A 21,370-nucleotide genomic window follows, 5' to 3' on the forward strand; every position below is an offset into this window, starting at 1 on the left:
CGCTACCTCGATAACCTAGAGACTCCTGTTGTATTGTTCTCCGATTCCAGACCCAGCAGCAGTTCACGTGGATGCTTTTCTGCTGGATTGGTTCCATCTCGACCTGTATGCATTCCCGCCGTTCAAGATTGTCAACAGGGTACTTCAGAAGTTCTCCTCTCGCAAGGGACACGGCTGACGTTGGTTGGCTCCGCTCTGGCCCGCGAGAGAATGGTTCTTAGAGGTACTGCAATGGCTGGTCAACATTCCCAGGACTCTTCCTCTAGGAGTGAACCTTCTACGTCTACTTCACGTAAAGAAGGTACACCCAATCCTCCACGCTCTTCGTCTGACTGCCTTCAGACTTTCGAAAGACTCTCAAGAGCTAGGGACTTTTTCGAAGGAGGCAGCCAGAGCGATTGCCAAAGCAAGGAGAACATCCACTCTCGGAATCTATCAGTCTCAAGGGGAAGTCTTCCGTAGCTGGTACAAGACCAATGCAGTTTCCTCAACCAGTACCACTGTAACCCAGATTGCTGACTTCCTGTTATATCTAAGGAAAGTAAGATCCCTTTCAGCTCCTACGATCAAGGGTTACAGAAGTATGTTGGCAGCGGTTTTCCGCCACAGAGGCTTGGATCTTTCCACCAACAAAGATCTACAGGACCTCCCTAGGTCTTTTGAGACCTCAAAGGAACGTCGGTTGTCCACTCCAGGCTGGAATCTAGACGTGGTCCTAAGGTTCCTTATGTCATCAAGATTTGAACCTCTCCAATCAGCCTCTTTTTAGGACCTCACGTTAAAAACTCTTTTCCTTGTGTGCTTGACAACAGCTAAAAGAGTAAGTGAGATCCACGCCTTCAGCAGGATCATTGTTTTCACATCTGAAACGGCTACATGTTCCTTGCAGCTCGGTTTTTGCTAAACGAGCTTCCTTCACGTCCTTGGCCTAAGTCGTTCGAGATCCCAAGCCTGTCCAACTTGGTGGGGAATGAACTGGAGAGAGTACTTTGCCCAGTTAGAGCTCTTAGGTACTTTCTAAAAAGGTCTTAACCTTTTCGAGGACTATCAGAAGCCTTATAGTGTGCTATCAAGAAACCTTCTTTTCCAAGTTCTAAGAACTCAGTTTCTTACTATTCAGGCTTCTGATTAGAGAAACACATTCTCATCTGAAGGAAGAAGACCTTGCTTTGCTGAAGGTTAGGACACATGAAGTGGGAGCTGTGGCTACTTCTGTGGCCTTCAAACAGAGCCATTCTCTGCAGAGTGTTATGGATGCAACCTATTGGAGAAGCAAGTCAGTGTTCGCATCATTCTATCTCAAAGATGTCCAGTCTCTTTACGAGTACTGCTACACCCTGGGACCATTCGTAGCAACGAATGCAGTAGTAGGCGAGGGCTCAGCCACTACATTCCCATAATCCCATAACCTTTTAACCTTTCTCTTGAATACTTTTTATGGGTTGTACGGTCGGCTAAGAAGCCTTCCACATCCTTGTTGATTTGGCGGGTGGTCAATTCTTTCTTGAGAAGCGCCGAGGTTAAAGGTTGTGATGAGGTCCTTTAGTATGGGTTGCAGCCCTTGATACTTTAGCACCTTTGAGTTGATTCAGCCTTCCAAGAGGAACGCTGCGCTCAGTAAGGAAGACGATCTTATTAAAGGCAGAGTAACGGTTCAAGTCGACTTCCTTACCAGGTACTTATTATTTCATTGTTATTGTGGATAACTGATTATATGAAATACGGGATACTTAGCTATCCTTTAGTCTTGTACACTGGTTTTTCACCCACCCCCCTGGGTGTGAATCAGCTACATGATTATCGGGTAAGTTTAATATTGAAAAATGTTATTTTCATTAGTAAAATAAATTTTTGAATATACTTACCCGATAATCATGATTTAATTGACCCACCCTTCCTCCCCATAGAGAACCAGTGGACCGAGGAAAAAGTGAGGTGGCGACAACAACAAGTACTGTAGTACCTGGCCACAGGTGGCGCTTGTGAGTACACCCCCTTCTAGTATAGTGATAGCTGGCGTATCCCTCCCGTAGAATTCTGTCGGGCAACGGAGTTGACAGCTACATGATTATCGGGTAAGTATATTCCAAAATTTATTTTACTAATGAAAATAACATATTATCTACAAATTTGTCATATTTCAGGCTTCGCTGTTATCCATCTCCTATAAGTAAAAGACTCAGGTTTGTATAGCTAGGAAAAATGAAAATTATTTGAAAATTTTTTAATGTTAAGTTTTAGTTAAGTGCTGTTCTGTATTGTTAGGAAAGATACAAATTACTTTGAAAATTTGTGATATTTCAATATTTATATAATGTTTATTTGATTGTCCTCTCCTCTATATCTAATGGTGACAAAGCAAAAGTAGTAAATAACAAAAATTGCAGCCATGGCTAGTGGCAATAGTACTGTAGTACTAGTAGTTCTTATGTTATGGAAGGGTTAGTCATACAAATTTGCTCTTAATTTTTTAGTTTTTTCAGTCTATTAGCCAAAGATGCACTTTCAAAGCATGTAATACAATGCATATTATGTAAGTAGTTAAATAAAACTTATGGTATTTTAGAAATTAAATTTTTTTTATCGGTAGGGGTTCCTTGACTAGAGTTGAAGATGACACGACATTCAAAAAATTGCACTGCTAGTTCTGTGTACTCATACCATGAAAAGAAAAAGGATGCTAAAGCCTCTGGTTATGGCTCTCTCAATATGAGATATGGAAAGGACGGCGTCAAAGATTTTGATTGCTGCAGTCTCTCTCTCCACCCTTGCCGTGATCCTGTTGTAACTCCAGGTAATACTACTGTATACTGTTTTTTTTAAATATTTAACTTAGCCGGTGAATATATATAGCTGCAACTCTGTTGCTCGACAGACAAAAAACTGTAAAAAACTCGCCAGCGATCGCTATACAGGTTGCGGGTGTGCCCATCAGCGCCAACTGTCGGCCAGATACCATACTCAATGTAAACAAAGACTCAATTTTCTTCTCTGTCGACGTGTCGACAAGACGTACTTTACTCGCTGTTGAAACATGTTATTTTTATTAGTAAAATAAATTTTTGAATATACTTACCCGATAATCATGTAGCTGTCAACTCCGTTGCCCGACAGAATTCTATGGAGGGATACGCCAGCTATCACAATACTAGAAGGGGGTGTATTTACCAGCGCCACCTGTGGCCAGGTACTCAAGTACTTCTTGTTGACACCTCCTCAATTATTCCTCGGTCCACTGGTTCTCTATGGGGAGGAAGGGAGGGTTGATTAAATCATGATTATCGGGTAAGTATATTCAAAAATTTATTTTACTAATAAAAATAACATTTTTCAATATTAAACTTACCCGATAATCATGTAGCTGATTCACACCCAGGGGGGTGGGTGAAAAAACCAGTGTACAAGACTAAAGGATAGCTAAGTATCCCGTATTTCATATAATCAGTTATCCACAATAACAATGAAATAATAAGTACCTGGTAAGGAAGTCGACTTGAACCGTTACTCTGCCTTTAATAAGATCGTCTTCCTTACTGAGCGCAGCGTTCCTCTTGGGAGGCTGAATCAACTCAAAGGTGCTAAAGTATACAGGGCTGCAACCCATACTAAAGGACCTCATCACAACCTTTAACCTCGGCGCTTCTCAAGAAAGAATTGACCACCCGCCAAATCAACAAGGATGTGGAAGGCTTCTTAGCCGACCGTACAACCCATAAAAAGTATTCAAGAGAAAGGTTAAAAGGTTATGGGATTATGGGAATGTAGTGGCTGAGCCCTCGCCTACTACTGCATTCGTTGCTACGAATGGTCCCAGGGTGTAGCAGTACTCGTAAAGAGACTGGACATCTTTGAGATAGAATGATGCGAACACTGACTTGCTTCTCCAATAGGTTGCATCCATAAAACTCTGCAGAGAATGGTTCTGTTTGAAGGCCACTGAAGTAGCCACAGCTCCCACTTCATGTGTCCTTACCTTCAGCAAAGCAAGGTCTTCTTCCTTCAGATGAGAATGTGTTTCTCTAATCAGAAGCCTGAATAGTAAGAAACTGAGTTCTTAGAACTTGGAAAAGAAGGTTTCTTGATAGCACACTATAAGGCTTCTGATTGTCCTTGTAAAGGTTAAGACCTTTTTAGATAGTACCTAAGAGCTCTAACTGGGCAAAGTACTCTCTTCAGATCATTCCCCACCAAGTTGGACAGGCTTGGGATCTCGAACGACTTAGGCCAAGGACGTGAAGGAAGCTCGTTTAGCAAAAACCGAGCTGCAAGGAACATGTAGCCGTTTCAGATGTGAAAACAATGATCCTGCTGAAGGCGTGGATCTCACTTACTCTTTTAGCTGTTGTCAAGCACACGAGGAAAAGAGTTTTTAATGTGAGGTCCTAAAAAGAGGCTGATTGGAGAGGTTCAAATCTTGATGACATAAGGAACCTTAGGACCACGTCTAGATTCCAGCCTGGAGTGGACAACCGACGTTCCTTTGAGGTCTCAAAAGACCTAGGGAGGTCCTGTAGATCTTTGTTGGTGGAAAGATCCAAGCCTCTGTGGCGGAAAACCGCTGCCAACATACTTCTGTAACCCTTGATCGTAGGAGCTGAAAGGGATCTTACTTTCCTTAGATATAACAGGAAGTCAGCAATCTGGGTTACAGTGGTACTGGTTGAGGAAACTGCATTGGTCTTGTACCAGCTACGGAAGACTTCCCCTTGAGACTGATAGATTCTGAGAGTGGATGTTCTCCTTGCTTTGGCAATCGCTCTGGCTGCCTCCTTCGAAAAGCCCCTAGCTCTTGAGAGTCTTTCGAAAGTCTGAAGGCAGTCAGACGAAGAGCGTGGAGGATTGGATGTACCTTCTTTACGTGAGGTAGACTTAGAAGGTTCACTCCTAGAGGAAGAGTCCTGGGAATGTCGACCAGCCATTGCAGTACCTCTAAGAACCATTCTCTCGCGGACCAGAGCGGAGCCAACCAACGTCAGCCGTGTCCCTTTGTGAGAGGAGAACTTCTGAAGTACCCTGTTGACAATCTTGAACGGCGGGAATGCATACAGGTCGATATGGAACCAATCCAGCAGAAAAGCATCCACGTGAACTGCTGCTGGGTCTGGAATCGGAGAACAATACAACAGGAGTCTCTAGGTTATCGAGGTAGTGAACAGATCTATGGTTGGCTGACCCCACAGGGCCCAAAGTCTGTTGCAAACATTCTTGAGAAGGGTCCACTCTGTGGGGATGACCTGACCCTTCCGTCTGAGGTGATCTGCCATGACATTCATACCGCCCTGAATGAACCTCGTTACCAGTTAGCTTTCGATCTTAAGACCAGATGAGTAGGTCCCTTGCGATCTAGAACAACTTCCACGAAAGAGTCCCTCCCTGCTTGAAGATGTAAGCCAGGGCTGTGGTGTTGTCAGAGTCCACCTCCACCACTTTGTTAAGCTGGAGGGACTTGAAGTTTATCAAGGCCAGAATAACCGCCAACAACTTCTTGCAAATGATGTGAAGTGTCCTTTGCTCCTGATTCCATGTTCCCGAGCATTCTTGTCCGTCCAAAGTCGCACCCCAGCCCGTGTCTGATGCGTCCGAGAGGAGACGGCGGTCGTGTTTCTGAACAGCCAAAGGTAGACTTCCTTGAGAAGAAAGCTGTTCTTACACCACGCGAGAGAAGACCTCCTCTCTTCGGAAACAGGAACTGAGACCGTCTCTAGCGTCATGTCCTTTATCCAGTGAGCAGCTAGATGATACTGAAGGGGGGGGAGGTGGAGTCTCCCTAACACGATGAACAGGGCCAGCGATGAAAGTGTCCCTGTTAGACTCATCCACTACCTGACTGAGCATCGGTTCCTTCTCAGCATGCTCTGGATGCATTCTAGGGCTTGGAAGATCCTTGGGGCCGACGGAAAAGTCCGAAAAGCTCGACTCTGAAGATCCATACCCAAGGAGACAATGGTCTGGGATGGAACGAGCTGAGACTCCTCAAAATTGACCAGGAGGCCCAGTTCCTTGGTCAGATCCATAGTCCATTTGAAAATCTCCAGACAGCGACGACTTGTGGGAGCTCTTAAAAGCCAGTCGTCTGACGGAGCCGGACACAAGATCATGATACTGCTGCACAGTCTGTGAACTGTCAATCATGGGCAAGCGAGGAAGTACAGTGACAACCCGAATCTGTCTAGACTGTCTGGGTCGTACAGACAACTCCTTATCGGGTTGCTGAGGTTGCCGCACTGCGTCACAACAAGTCACTTCTGTTGGTTGTTGAACGTCTTCCCCGTGACACATTGACTCCGTAAACAAAAAATCCTCTAACAAGGACTAAGCTTGGACTGCATGTCATGCAACACAGCTCAAGGTCTATGGGAGCAGGTGTGGTAACAGACGGGATTAGCGACTGAAGTGGAACCATTACCTTCCCTGGAAGCATGTTATGCTTAAATAAAAGTCCATAAGAGGTTATGCAGCTAAAGGCTCCCTCCAAATGACAGAGTCCTCAAGGGAATATCAGAAGGAGGGAGAAAAGAACTTTCTCATCTACAGGGACCATATCCTAGAAAAGCTAAGTTCTCTCAGTGAGGGTTCACTGGTGCAAAAGCAGCAGACTAGAAGGCAACGTTAAGAAACTGCTTGACAGTCTAGTGAGTTGGCAACAACCAAAGATGTGTGACTGAGAAGCATGCGGTAAGGTATGCAGAGCATGTTGTATGCAGAGTATGCTGTATGCAGAACATGCTGTATGTAGAGCATGTTGTATGCAGAGCATGCTGAATGCAGAGCATGCTGTATGCAGAGCATGTTGTATGCAGAGCATGCTGAATGCAGAGCATGCTGTATGCAGAGCATGTTGTATGCAGAGCATGCTGTATGCAGAGCATGCTGTATGCAGAGCATGTAGTAAGCAGAGCCTGCTGTAAGCAGAGCCTGCTGTAAGGAAAGCAGAGCGTGTGCATGGCGTTTAACATTTCTCAGAAATTCCATGACCAGTGCTAGAGTGCTTTATGCATGCTTGCATGGGGTTTTAATAACAACATAATATTTACCTTACATTCATAACTCATGATTCATATTTTTGCCATATTTTGCGATCTTGTTAAAAATATATTGCAAGGAATACAAATATATTTTTATAAGTAATACAAATAACCTCCATTATCATATGGTTTGAAAATGGAGGTAAGGTATGCTGAACAGCAGAGTCAGAACGAGCTGGAACAACAATAGTTGTGGTTTCCTCTTCAAGACTCTGTTGAGGGAACACCTGAGGCTCAGTCTGCAAAGGCTGAATAAAAGACAAGCAGAAGGAAGGCGCATGGGTGGAGGAGGCTGACTCCTAGCATGAGTGGTTGAACCCAAGGGTTGCGCTTGCTGAGCGGTTGGCGGAAGCGGAGTAGCAAGTTCCAGTTCCTGTGGTGTGAGCGGAGCGCGATGAGGAAGAGGCTGCGCAGAACAAGGTAAATGTCTCGCAAGCTGAGGCTCCTGAGGCGCAAGGCTAAGGTGTTGTGGTGCTTGCCTTGTGGAGGGTTGAGCTCGCTGCAGCGAGAGCTGAGGAGACTGACTCATGGACGGGAGAGGTTGTTGTACCTCAACCGAGTGTTGCATCACTGGTGGAGCAGCAAGTGGAGGCGGAGGAAGAGAGGTATAATCCTCCTGATCCCATTGTAAAGGTTGCCTTAAGGAAGGCGGAGGCTGAACACCACTGGGAACAGCAAACTCAGCACGTGGCTCAACATCGTACGCCTGGCAGGTGGTACTGCGATCAGGCGGAGCGAGCGTAGGCGGAGGGAGTGTAGGCGGAGGCGGAGGCGCAACACTCTCAGCCCGACACTCACGCATCAAGTCCGAAAGCTGTGCTTGCATGGACTGTAGTAGAGTCCACAACATCGTACGCCTGGCAGGTGGTACTGCGATCAGGCGGAGCGAGCGTAGGCGAGGGAGTGTAGGCGGAGGCGGAGGCGCAACACACTCAGCCCGACACTCACGCATCAAGACCGAAAGTTGTGACTGCATGGACTGCAGTAGAGTCAACTTGGGGTCGGCAGACACTAAGGTCTGCTGAGGTAAAGCCTTAACAGCAGAGATCTGTTGCGGCAGAACCTTACTCCTCTTAGGCGGAGTGCATTCAACTGATGACTGAGGAGAGTCAGAGCTAACCCAATGACTGCATCCGGGTTGTTGAACTTTAACTTCGTACGTCTGGCATAGGTCTGGACTTTACGTTTAAGAGGTCTTGAGACCTGAGACCAGCGTTACTCTGCCTTTATTTTCTCCCCTAAATCTCTTCTGCAGACGAGCAAAATAAGGGCTCAATCGTCTGCGGGTGGGAGTGACGGTCTCGGTAAGACACGCCCACAACCACCGAGGATACTTCTGTGCGCCGATCAAGGCCTGCTGAACCCTTATGCCCTTCGACATTGCTTCTCCCCTGGGCTTGGGAGCTTGCAAGAGGTCCCGGACTGGGAGGACGACTGGCGCGCACAGAAGTACCCTCACGCACAACACTGACATACTTTGCGCTAATCACTTAACACTTTGATTTCTGTTTGCACTTATTTCACTGAACTCGAAACTTTAAGTGGTTTGTACCTGAAACACGCAATTCTATCCTTTCTCAAAAGTTAGTAATTGCGAAAACAGAATTACAATGTAACAGAAAAATCTAATGAAAGATAATTCAGTGGCTGGAAAGAGACTAAACACTAGATCACTCTAGAAACGTTTAGTTTTTTCCCCTAAAGAGACTAGGGAGAAGAGCAAAAACGATAACGACGTTACTCGTACGCCTGGCAGGCTTGAATGAAACGTTTATCCTCCTCTTTCTCCCTCCGTCTCTATCTCTCTCTCTCTCTCTCTCTCTTGACTTAGAACCTGAGAGAAGAGCCCAATCATATATATCGTTAAAACATATTATTGTTAAAGGAAAAAACTGAAATATTTCCCAAAATGAAAAGTTCCTTTATTAGGATCAAAACCATTAAGTTAAGAAAGAATGAACAAAACGCTAGACACGGTTACTCTTACTGCAACGTGAAACCGTGAACATTCTATCTCTATCGTAAGGACAGAGTGCAAGTTGAACGTTCTGAACGTCAACAACTGCAGAGACAAAACAAAACGTAAGTTCAACTTTGAAAACAGTACGAGACTATCAAAGAAATTCTTTCAAACTCTGTGGCGGAAAAAGCATAATATGTTAACAGGTAAAACCGAAATGACGGGCTCAATGTTAATTAACTTCGGTACCAAGAAAAGACCGCCTACTATTAGGAAGGTCGAATATAAACAAATATAAAAATTAATTTTAATAAGTTTATAATAAAAGGAAGTTAATCGAAGAGGCCTATAAGAGGCGGAGAGATATAAAATAAATCTATAACTTTTGTTAAGCAAAATTAAGAAAGAGAGTCTATACTCTCTTAGACACCAACACTTCCGTCTAAGGGAAGGGTCGGCCATGAAAGGTGAACGAGAGTTCATACTCTCTTCGTCACCATAATTAATCAAATTAATTCCAAAAGCTAACTAAGCTAATATAGAAGTTTCCAGTAAAGCGACAGCCGAAATCAAAGAGAAATACTTCACCAAAGTCGTGAAAATACTCCAAGAACATAAGCGTATCCCAGAACGTCTTGCCGGAAGCACGACAGAGGAATAATTGAGGAGGTGTCAACAAGAAGTACTTGAGTACCTGGCCACAGGTGGCGCTGGTAAATACACCCCCTTCTAGTATTGTGATAGCTGGCGTATCCCTCCATAGAATTCTGTCGGGCAATGGAGTTGACAGCTACATGATTATCGGGTAAGTTTAATATTGAAAACTGGAGTTTTTCCCATCATATTTGGTGAAGTACTTTATTTTGGTTTTGAGCTTTCGCTGTGCAGGGTTTTTCTTCAAATAAATCCTTGAACTCTTTTTTGTATCGGATTCATTGTTGATGACTTAGATCGTTTTTTGGAATTTTCCCTTGACCAATTCAAAATGGCTGACCTTTCACAAGTTCCCAAGTTTAGAAAATGCAATGCTAGGGACTGTTCTAGGCGTCTTCCAAAGGCTTCTCTCGACCCTCACACTGTTTGTTCCAATTGTCGGGGTAAAACCTGTCAATTGGAAGATCGGTGTGAGGAATGCGTGGGCCTTTCGGAATTCGATTTTATCGAATTTGAGAAGTACACACGCAGGCTAGAGAGAGATAGATTAAGGAGAAGTTCTTCTAGGTCGATAGATTTTTCCTCTCCTCATGCCCCTCAACCTGAAGTGGTTGTTCCTAACCCCCCTCCTAGCACTCAGGAACCATCGATGGCTGACATGATGCGTGCTATCCATGCCTTGGGGGAGAGAGTTGAGTCCCTTGCAAGTGACCGCAATCAACTCATGGCGGATGTTAAGGAGCTAAAGTGCCAAAGTGCCGCGGGAAGTGATAAAGTGCCTAGTGAAAGTGTTGTGAACAGTGTTGCGCTTGAGGGTTCGTCTGTTCGTGCCTGTCGTCTTCCTAGTCCGGGACCTCTTGCAAGCTCCCAAGCCCAGGGGAGAAGCAATGTCGTACGACGCATGGGTTCGAGAGGCCTTGATCAGCGAACAGACGTTCCCTCCATGGTATCAGGCGTATCTCCCCAAGATCGCCTCTACCTATGTAAGACGAGAGAGCCCGTTTTTACCTCGTCGTCCGAAGGTGTTTCTCGTAAGAAACTTTGGACCAAGGTCTCACGACCTTTAAAACGTAAGTCGGTCCCTTCAGGACAAGTCCAACGTCCCGGTTGTAGCCACTGGGTCAGTTCGGACTCGTTGCCGTCATCTGATGACTGCTCACCGCCTAAGAGAGGCAAAGCGGTACCGCCTCAGTCGCTAACCCCGTCTGTTGCCGCACCTGCTCCCGTAGACCCTAAATGGGCTTTGCTGCAAGACATGCAGTCCAAGCTTGCGTCCTTGATGGAGGACTTTAATGCGGAGAAGGTTGCTGCTGAACCTTCTGGCCAACAACCTTCCAAGCGGTCTGTTGTGCGTCCTGTTGACGCTGAGGTTACCTTCTCGCGTCTACCAGTTGAGGTGGTTCCTCCTCCGATGCGACCCAGTGTGGGTTGCCAGCCGCACGTTGACGTTAGGCGACGCACGGAGGTGGTTGTTGACGTTCAGGACGTTCAGCAACCATCAGAGGTGACTTGTTTTGACGCGGTGCGTCAACCTCCGCAACCCGGTATGGTGTTGACTGCACAACCCAGACGGTCTAGACAGTCTCGGGTGGACGCTGTGCGTCCTCGCGCACCCATGGTTGTTGACAGTTCACAGACTGTGCAGCAGTTCCATGACGTTGCGTCCGGCTCCGTCACGCATGCACCAGTGCGACCGGACTCAGCGAGCCAGACGTTGCCCACTCCGTTGCCGTTTCCTCATCAGTTTTCGGATGAGGAACTATCAGATGAGGACGTTGCTGAACCACAAGACGATCAACCTTCAGAACTGGACGAGCCTAAGGCAACTCAACCATCATTGGACTTTAGAAAAGTCATGGCTGTATTCAAGGAGTTGTTTCCGGACCACTTTGTTTCAGTGGCTCCTCGTTCTCCTCCGTCAGAGTTTGTATTAGGAGTGCCTGCTACCGCACCTGCCTTTACGAAACTCGTTCTCTCACGCTCATCCAAGAGAGCTTTGCGGCTGTTAGGAGACTGGTTAGAGTCCAAGAAGAGTTTAGGGAAGACAGCATTTGCCTTTCCCCCATCTAAACTCTCTTCTAGATCGAGCGTCTGGTATGCCACGGGAGAAGTTCTCGGCTTGGGAGTTCCTGCCTCTGCCCAGGGCGACTTCTCAAGTCTTGTAGACTCTCCCCGCCGCCTTGCCATGAGACGCTCGAAGGTTTGTTGGTCACCATCGGACCTGGACCACCTTCTTAAAGGGATATTTAGGGCTTTCGAAGTCTTTAACTTTTTAGACTGGTGCTTAGGAGCCCTGAGCAGGAAAATCTCTTCGGCAGATAAGGATATTTCCTTGCTCATTATGTCCTGCATGGACAAGGCCGTCCGTGATGGGTCCAATGAGTTAGCTGCCTCATTCACGTCCGGAGTCCTGAAGAAGCGAGAGTCTCTCTGTTCTTTCCTGCCTGCTGGAGTTACGCCATGCCAGAGATCTGAACTTCTCTTTGCTCCCCTTTCCAAGTGCCTGTTTCCTGAAGTCTTGGTAAAGGAAATTGCCGCATCGTTAGTTCAGAAGGACACCCATGATCTAGTTGCGTCCTCGGCTCGCAAAGCTCCCCCTTTGCCTACATTGTCTGCTAGACCGAGGATAGACACTCCAGCGTCTCGCTTTATTCCGCCCTTTCGTGGCAGAGCCTCCAGCAGAGGAGGTGCTCGTGCCGAAGGGAAACGAGGGAAGAGGAAAGGACCCAAGTCCTCCAAGGGCAGAGTCTGACTGCCCGCAACTTCAGACAGCAGTGGGAGCCAGACTCAAGAACTTCTGGCAAGCCTGGGAGAAGAGAGGCGCAGATCAACAATCTGTGAAGTTACTCAGAGAGGGGTACAAAATCCCTTTTGTACGCAAACCCCCTCTAGCGACGTCCCCCATCGATCTCTCTCTCAGGTACAGAGAGGAAGAAAAGAGACAAGCCCTGAAACTGTAAGTGTCTCTTTTGCTAGAGAAGGGAGCGGTGGTCAAAGTCTCGGACCTTCGATCACCGGGATTTTACAACCGGCTCTTCCTAGTTTCAAAGAAGACAGGAGGTTGGAGACCGGTGCTAGACGTCAGTGCTCTGAATGTCTTTGTCACAAAGACGAAGTTCTCCATGGAGACCACAAAGTCAGTCTTAGCAGCGGTCAGAAAGGAAGACTGGATGGTCTCGCTAGACCTAAGGGACGCCTACTTCCATATCCCCATTCACTCAGACTCCCAACCTTTTATGAGATTCGTCTTCGAAGGTGTGGTTTACCAGTTTTGGGCCCTGTGCTTTGGCCTAAGCACAGCTCCTCTCGTGTTTACGAGGCTGATGAGGAATGTAGCCAAATTCCTCCACTTATCGGACATCCGAGCCTCCCTTTATTTGGACGACTGGCTTCTCAGAGCCTCTTCCAGTCGTCGCTGTCTGAAGGATCTAAAGTGGACTCTAGATCTGACCAAGGAATTGGGACTCCTAGTCAATTTGGAAAAGTCGCAGCTGGTCCCATCCCAAACTATTCTGTATTTAGGGATGGAGATTCACAGTCTAGCTTTTCGGGCTTTTCCGTCGGCCCCCAGAATAGATCAAGCCCTGCTATCCATCCAGAAGATGCTGAAGAAGGAACGCTGCTCAGTCAGGCTGTGGATGAGTCTGGTAAGGACGCTGTCATCCCTGGAACAATTTGTATCACTAGGAAGACTACACCTCCGTCCTCTTCAATTCCATCTGGCTTTTCACTGGAAAAAGGACAAGACGCTAGAGGTGGTCTCGATCCCGATTTCCGGAAAGATAAAGTCTTGTCTGACTTGGTGGAAGGACAATATCAACCTAAGAGAGGGTCTTCCCCTGGCTGTTCAGACTCCCAACCACGTTCTCTTCTCGGACGCTTCGGACTTGGGCTGGGGCGCGACACTGGACGGTCGGGAATGCTCAGGCCTGTGGAACTCGAGTCAAAGGAGCATGTATATTAACTGCAAGGAGCTGTTGGCAGTTCATCTGGCCTTGAAAAGCTTCGAGTATCTCCTTCGAGGCAAAGTGGTGGAAGTAAACTCGGACAACACCACGGCCTTGGCGTACATCTCCAAACAAGGAGGTACCCACTCACTGACGTTGTACGAGATTGCAAGGGACCTGCTCATCTGGTCAAAAGGTCAAGACATCTCCCTAGTAACGAGGTTCATCCAAGGCGACTTGAACGTCATAGCAGATTGTCTCAATCGGAAAGGGCAAGTAATTCCAACCGAATGGACCCTCCACAAGGATGTGTGCAAGAGACTTTGGGCCACTTGGGGTCAACCAACCATAGATCTCTTTGCAACCTCGCTGACCAAGAGGCTTCCAGTCTATTGCTCCCCAGTCCCGGACCCAGCAGCAATACATATAGATGCCTTCCTCCTAGATTGGTCACATCTGGATCTCTACGCATTCCCACCGTTCAAGATTGTCAACAAGGTACTGCAGAAGTTCGCCTCTCACGAAGGGACAAGGTTGACGTTAGTTGCTCCCCTCTGGCCCGCGAGAGAATGGTTCACCGAGGTACTTCGATGGTTAGTAGACGTTCCCAGAAGTCTTCCTCTAAGAGTAGACCTTCTACGTCAGCCACACGTAAAGAAGGTACACCAAAGCCTCCACGCTCTTCGTCTGACTGCCTTCAGACTATCGAAAGACTCTCGAGAGCTAGAGGCTTTTCGAAGGAGGCAGCCAGTGCGATTGCTAGAGCAAGGAGAGCGTCTACCATTAGAGTCTACCAATCGAAGTGGGAAGTCTTCCGAGACTGGTGCAAGTCAGTTTCTGTATCCTCGACCAGTACCTCTGTAGCTCAAATAGCTGATTTTCTCTTATACCTGAGAAAAGGACGATCCCTTTCAGCTCCCACTATCAAGGGCTACAGAAGCATGTTGGCATCGGTCTTCCGGCATAGAGGCTTAGATCTTTCCAACAATAAAGATCTGCAAGACCTCCTTAAGTCTTTTGAGACCACCAAGGAGCGTCGTTTGGCTACCCCTGGATGGAATTTAGACGTGGTACTAAGATTCCTCATGTCAGACAGGTTTGAGCCGTTACAATCAGCCTCCCTGAAAGATCTCACTCTTAAGACTCTTTTCCTGGTATGCTTAGCCTCGGCCAAAAGAGTCAGTGAGGTTCATGCCTTCAGCAAGAACATCGGATTTTCGTCGGAAAAAGCTACTTGTTCGCTGCAACTTGGTTTTCTAGCCAAAAATGAGCTGCCTTCTCGGCCTTGGCCTAAATCTTTCGATATTCCCAGCTTATCGGAGATCGTAGGCAATGAACTAGAAAGAGTCTTATGCCCTGTTAGAGCTCTTAAGTTCTATTTAAAGCGTACTAAACCTTTACGAGGCCAATCTAAAGCTTTATGGTGTTCAGTTAAGAAACCATCCTTGCCTATGTCAAAGAATGCTTTGTCATACTTTATCAGATTGTTAATACGAGAAGCTCATTCACATCTGAGTGAGGAAGACCGAGCTTTGCTTAAGGTGAAGACGCACGAAGTTAGAGCTGTAGGAACTTCCGTGGCCTTTAAGCAAAATAGATCTCTGCAAAGTATAATGGACGCAACCTATTGGAGAAGCAAGTCAGTGTTCGCGTCATTTTACTTGAAAGATGTCCAGTCTCTTTACGAGAACTGCTACACACTGGGTCCATTCGTAGCAGCGAGTGCAGTAGTGGGTGAGGGCTCAACCACTACAATTCCCTAATTCCATATCCTTTTAATCTGTCTCTTGAAATGTTTTTAATGTTGTTTTTATGGGTTGTCCGGAAGGCTGAGAAGCCTTTCGCATCCTGGTTGATTTGGCGGGTGGTCAAAGTCATTTCTTGAGAGCGCCCAGATTAGGGGTTTGATGAGGTCCTGTTGTATGGGTTGCAGCCCTTGATACTTCAGCTCCTAGGGGTCTGTCAGCATCCTAAGAGGATCGCGAGGCTCCGTAAGGAAGACGTACTTATAAGGCAGAGTAATCGTCTAAGTCGACTTCCTTACCAGGTACCTATTTATTTTGTTTTTGTTATATTGATAACTTCTAAAATGAAATAAAAACTCTTAGCTCATAAGATGTAAACATATTTAACTGGTCTCTACCCACCACCCTGGGTGTGAATCAGCTATATATATTCACCGGCTAAGTTAAATATTTAAAAATGATATTTTAATTATAAAATAAATTTTTGAATATACTTACCCGGTGAATATATAATTTTCAATATTAATCTTACCCGATAATCATGTAGCTGTCAACTCTGTTGCCGACAGAAATCTACGGTCGGGATACGCCAGCGATCGCTATACAGGTGGGGGTGAACACCACAGCGCCATCTGTGGTCAGGTACTCCAGTACTTCTTGTCAACACCACCTCAATTTTTCCTCTGTCGTGCCTCCGGCTAGACCTACATGGATACGCTGTTGATTCTGGAGTTATTGCTCACGATTTGGTGATGTATTTGCTCTAGAGTTTAGCCTTCGCTATTCAGGAAGCTTTATCATTAGCTTAGCAAGTTTTTGGAATTAATTTGATTTAATTTTTTATTTAATTTTGGTGACGAAGAGAGTATGAACTCTCTTTCACTTTTAATGGCCGACCCTTCCCTTAGACGGAAGTGTTGGTGTCGAAGAGAGTATAGACTCTCTTTCTTAATTTTGCTTAACAAAAGTTATAGATTTATTTTATATCTCTCCGCCTTTTATAGGCCTCTTCGATTAACTTCCTTTTATTATAAACTTATTAAAATTAATTTTTATATTTGTTTATATTCGACCTTTCCTAATAGTAGGCGGTCTTTTCTTGGAACCGAAGTTAATTAACATTGAGCCCGTCATTTCGTTTTTACCTGTTAACATATTATGCTATTTTAATGTTTTTGAAAGAATTTCTTTGATAGTCTCGTACTGTTTTCAAAGTTGAACTAACGTTTTGTTTTGTCTCTGCAGTTGTTGACGTTCAGAACGTTCAACTTGCGCTCTATCGTTACGATAGAGAGAGAATATTCACGGTGTCACGTTGCAGTAAGAGTAGAACGATTCTATCGTTTTGTTCATTCTTTCTTAGCTTAAATGGTTTTAATTCTAATAAAGGAACTTTTTCAATATTAAACTTACCCGATAATCATGTAGCTGTCAACTCCGTTGCCCGACAGAATTCTATGGAGGGATACGCCAGCTATCACAATACTAGAAGGGGGTGTATTTACCAGCGCCACCTGTGGCCAGGTACTCAAGTACTTCTTGTTGACACCTCCTCAATTATTCCTCTGTCGTGCTTCCGGCAAGACGTTCTGGGATACGCTTATGTTCTTGGAGTATTTTCACGACTTTGGTGAAGTATTTCTCTTTGATTTCGGCTGTCGCTTTACTGGAAACTTCTATATTAGCTTAGTTAGCTTTTGGAATTAATTTGATTAATTATGGTGACGAAGAGAGTATGAACTCTCGTTCACCTTTCAATGGCCGACCCTTCCCTTAGACGGAAGTGTTGGTGTCTAAGAGAGTATAGACTCTCTTTCTTAATTTTGCTTAACAAAAGTTATAGATTTATTTTATATCTCTCCGCCTCTTATAGGCCTCTTCGATTAACTTCCTTTTATTATAAACTTATTAAAATTAATTTTTATATTTGTTTATATTCGACCTTCCTAATAGTAGGCGGTCTTTTCTTGGTACCGAAGTTAATTAACATTGAGCCCGTCATTTCGGTTTTACCTGTTAACATATTATGCTATTTCCGCCACAGAGTTTGAAAGAATTTCTTTGATAGTCTCGTACTGTTTTCAAAGTTGAACTAACGTTTTGTTTTGTCTCTGCAGTTGTTGACGTTCAGAACGTTCAACTTGCACTCTATCGTTACGATAGAGAAAGAATGTTCACGGTTTCACGTTGCAGTAAGAGTAACCGTGTCTAGCGTTTTGTTCATTCTTTCTTAACTTAATGGTTTTGATCCTAATAAAGGAACTTTTCATTTTGGGAATATTTCAGTTTTTTCCTTTAACAATAATATGTTTTAACGATATATATGATTGGGCTCTTCTCTCAGGTTCTAAGTCAAGAGAGAGAGAGAGAGAGAGAGATAGAGACGGAGGGAGAAATAGGAGGATAAACGTTTCATTCAAGCCTGCCAGGCGTACGAGTAACGTCGTTATCGTTTTTGCTCTTCTCCCTAGTCTCTTTAGGGGAAGAAACTAAACGTTTCTAGAGTGATCTAGTGTTTAGTCTCTTTCCAGCCACTGAATTATCTTTCATTAGATTTTTCTGTTACATTGTAATTCTGTTTTCGCAATTACTAACTTTTGAGAAAGGATAGAATTGCGTGTTTCAGGTACAAACCACTTAAAGTTTCGAGTTCAGTGAAATAAGTGCAAACAGAAATCAAAGTGATAAGTGATTAGCGCAAAGTATGTCAGTGTTGTGCGTGAGGGTACTTCTGTGCGCGCCAGTCGTCCTCCCAGTCCGGGACCTCTTGCAAGCTCCCAAGCCCAGGGGAGAAGCAATGTCGAAGGGCATAAGGGTTCAGCAGGCCTTGATCGGCGCACAGAAGTATCCTCGGTGGTTGTGGGCGTGTCTTACCGAGACCGTCACTCCCACCCGCAGACGATTGAGCCCTTATTTTGCTCGTCTGCAGAAGAGATTTAGGGGAGAAAATAAAGGCAGAGTAACGCTGGTCTCAGGTCTCAAGACCTCTTAAACGTAAAGTCCAGACCTATGCCAGACGTACGAAGTTAAAGTTCAACAACCCGGATGCAGTCATTGGGTTAGCTCTGACTCTCCTCAGTCATCAGTTGAATGCACTCCGCCTAAGAGGAGTAAGGTTCTGCCGCAACAGATCTCTGCTGTTAAGGCTTTACCTCAGCAGACCTTAGTGTCTGCCGACCCTAAGTTGACTCTACTGCAGTCCATGCAGTCACAACTTTCGGTCTTGATGCGTGAGTGTCGGGCTGAGAGTGTTGCGCCTCCGCCTCCGCCTACACTCCCTCCGCCTACGCTCGCTCCGCCTGATCGCAGTACCACCTGCCAGGCGTACGATGTTGTGGACTCTACTACAGTCCATGCAAGCACAGCTTTCGGACTTGATGCGTGAGTGTCGGGCTGAGAGTGTTGCGCCTCCGCCTCCGCCTACACTCCCTCCGCCTACGCTCGCTCCGCCTGATCGCAGTACCACCTGCCAGGCGTACGATGTTGAGCCACGTGCTGAGTTTGCTGTTCCCAGTGGTGTTCAGCCTCAGCCTTCCTTAAGGCAACCTTTACATGGGATCAGGAGGATTATACCTCTCTTCCTCCGCCTCCACTTGCTGCTCCACCAGTGATGCAACACTCGGTTGAGGTACAACAACCTCTCCCGTCCATGAGTCAGTCTCCTCAGCTCTCGCTGCAGCGAGCTCAACCCTCCACAAGGTAAGCACCACAACACCTTAGCCTTGCGCCTCAGGAGCCTCAGCTTGCGAGACATTTACCTTGTTCTGCGCAGCCTCTTCCTCATCGCGCTCCGCTCACACCACAGGAACTGGAACTTGCTACTCCGCTTCCGCCATCCGCTCAGCAAGCGCAACCCTTGGGTTCAACCACTCATGCTAGGAGTCAGCCTCCTCCACCCATGCGCCTTCCTTCTGCTTGTCTTTTATTCAGCCTTTGCAGACTGAGCCTCAGGTGTTCCCTCAACAGAGTCTTGAAGAGGAAACCACAACTATTGTTGTTCCAGCTCGTTCTGACTCTGCTGTTCAGCATACCTTACCTCCATTTTCAAACCATATGATAATGGAGGTTATTTGTATTACTTATAAAAATATATTTGTATTCCTTGCAATATATTTTTAACAAGATCGCAAAATATGGCAAAAATATGAATCATGAGTTATGAATGTAAGGTAAATATTATGTTGATATTAAAACCCCATGCAAGCATGCATAAAGCACTCTAGCACTGGTCATGGAATTTCTGAGAAATGTTAAACGCCATGCACACGCTCTGCTTTCCTTACAGCAGGCTCTGCTTACAGCAGGCTCTGCTTACTACATGCTCTGCATACAGCATGCTCTGCATACAGCATGCTCTGCATACAACATGCTCTGCATACAGCATGCTCTGCATTCAGCATGCTCTGCATACAGCATGCTCTGCATACAGCATGCTCTGCATTCAGCATGCTCTGCATACAACATGCTCTACATACAGCATGCTCTGCATACAGCATACTCTGCATACAACATGCTCTGCATACCTTACCGCATGCTTCTCAGTCACACATCTTTGGTTGTTGCCAACTCACTAGACTGTCAAGCAGTTTCATAACGTTGCCTTCTAGTCTGCTGCTTTTGCACCAGTGAACCCTCACTGAGAGAACTTAGCTTTTCTAGGATATGGTCCCTGTAGATGAGAAAGTTCTTTTCTCCCTCCTTCTGATATTCCCTTGAGGACTCTGTCATTTGGAGGGAGCCTTTAGCTGCATAACCTCTTATGGACTTTTATTTAAGCATAACATGCTTCCAGGGAAGGTAATGGTTCCACTTCAGTCGCTAATCCCGTCTGTTACCACACCTTCTCCCATAGACCTTGAGCTGTGTTGCATGACATGCAGTCCAAGCTTAGTCCTTGTTAGAGGATTTTTTGTTTACGGAGTCAATGTGTCACGGGGAAGACGTTCAACAACCAACAGAAGTGACTTGTTGTGACGCAGTGCGGCAACCTCAGCAACCCGATAAGGAGTTGTCTGTACGACCCAGACAGTCTAGACAGATTCGGGTTGTCACTGTACTTCCTCGCTTGCCCATGATTGACAGTTCACAGACTGTGCAGCAGTATCATGATCTTGTGTCCGGCTCCGTCAGACGACTGGCTTTTAAGAGCTCCCACAAGTCGTCGCTGTCTGGAGATTTTCAAATGGACTATGGATCTGACCAAGGAACTGGGCCTCCTGGTCAATTTTGAGGAGTCTCAGCTCGTTCCATCCCAGACCATTGTCTCCTTGGGTATGGATCTTCAGAGTCGAGCTTTTCGGGCTTTTCCGTCGGCCCCAAGGATCTTCCAAGCCCTAGAATGCATCCAGAGCATGCTGAGAAGGAACCGATGCTCAGTCAGGTAGTGGATGAGTCTAACAGGGACACTTTCATCGCTGGCCCTGTTCATCGTGTTAGGGAGACTCCACCTCCCCCCCCTTCAGTATCATCTAGCTGCTCACTGGATAAAGGACATGACGCTAGAGACGGTCTCAGTTCCTGTTTCCGAAGAGAGGAGGTCTTCTCTCGCGTGGTGTAAGAACAGCTTTCTTCTCAAGGAAGTCTACTTTTGGCTGTTCAGAAACACGACCGCCGTCTCCTCTCGGACGCATCAGACACGGGCTGGGGTGCGACTTTGGACGGACAAGAATGCTCGGGAACATGGAATCAGGAGCAAAGGACACTTCACATCATTTGCAAGAAGTTGTTGGCGGTTATTCTGGCCTTGATAAACTTCAAGTCCCTCCAGCTTAACAAAGTGGTGGAGGTGGACTCTGACAACACCACAGCCCTGGCTTACATCTTCAAGCAGGGAGGGACTCTTTCGTGGAAGTTGTTCTAGATCGCAAGGGACCTACTCATCTGGTCTTAAGATCGAAAGCTAACTGGTAACGAGGTTCATTCAGGGCGGTATGAATGTCATGGCAGATCACCTCAGACGGAAGGGTCAGGTCATCCCCACAGAGTGGACCCTTCTCAAGAATGTTTGCAACAGACTTTGGGCCCTGTGGGGTCAGCCAA

At 46.1% G+C, this 21,370-nt stretch overlaps 1 protein-coding gene across 1 annotated transcript in view; it reads left to right on the plus strand.

The window, feature by feature from the left end:
* Positions 1-21,370, plus strand: part of LOC137655685 (nitric oxide synthase-interacting protein homolog) — a 137,175-nt gene that overhangs the window by 20,630 nt on the left and 95,175 nt on the right. Inside the window, exon 2 of the mRNA XM_068389644.1 lies at positions 2,591-2,794. Within this exon, the coding sequence (XP_068245745.1) occupies positions 2,614-2,794 (181 nt within the window). The 5' untranslated portion in view covers positions 2,591-2,613. The remainder of the gene's footprint in view (positions 1-2,590; positions 2,795-21,370) is intronic.

The sequence above is a fragment of the Palaemon carinicauda genome, chromosome 16, assembly GCF_036898095.1.
Source record: "Palaemon carinicauda isolate YSFRI2023 chromosome 16, ASM3689809v2, whole genome shotgun sequence".
Lineage (NCBI taxonomy): Eukaryota > Metazoa > Arthropoda > Malacostraca > Decapoda > Palaemonidae > Palaemon > Palaemon carinicauda.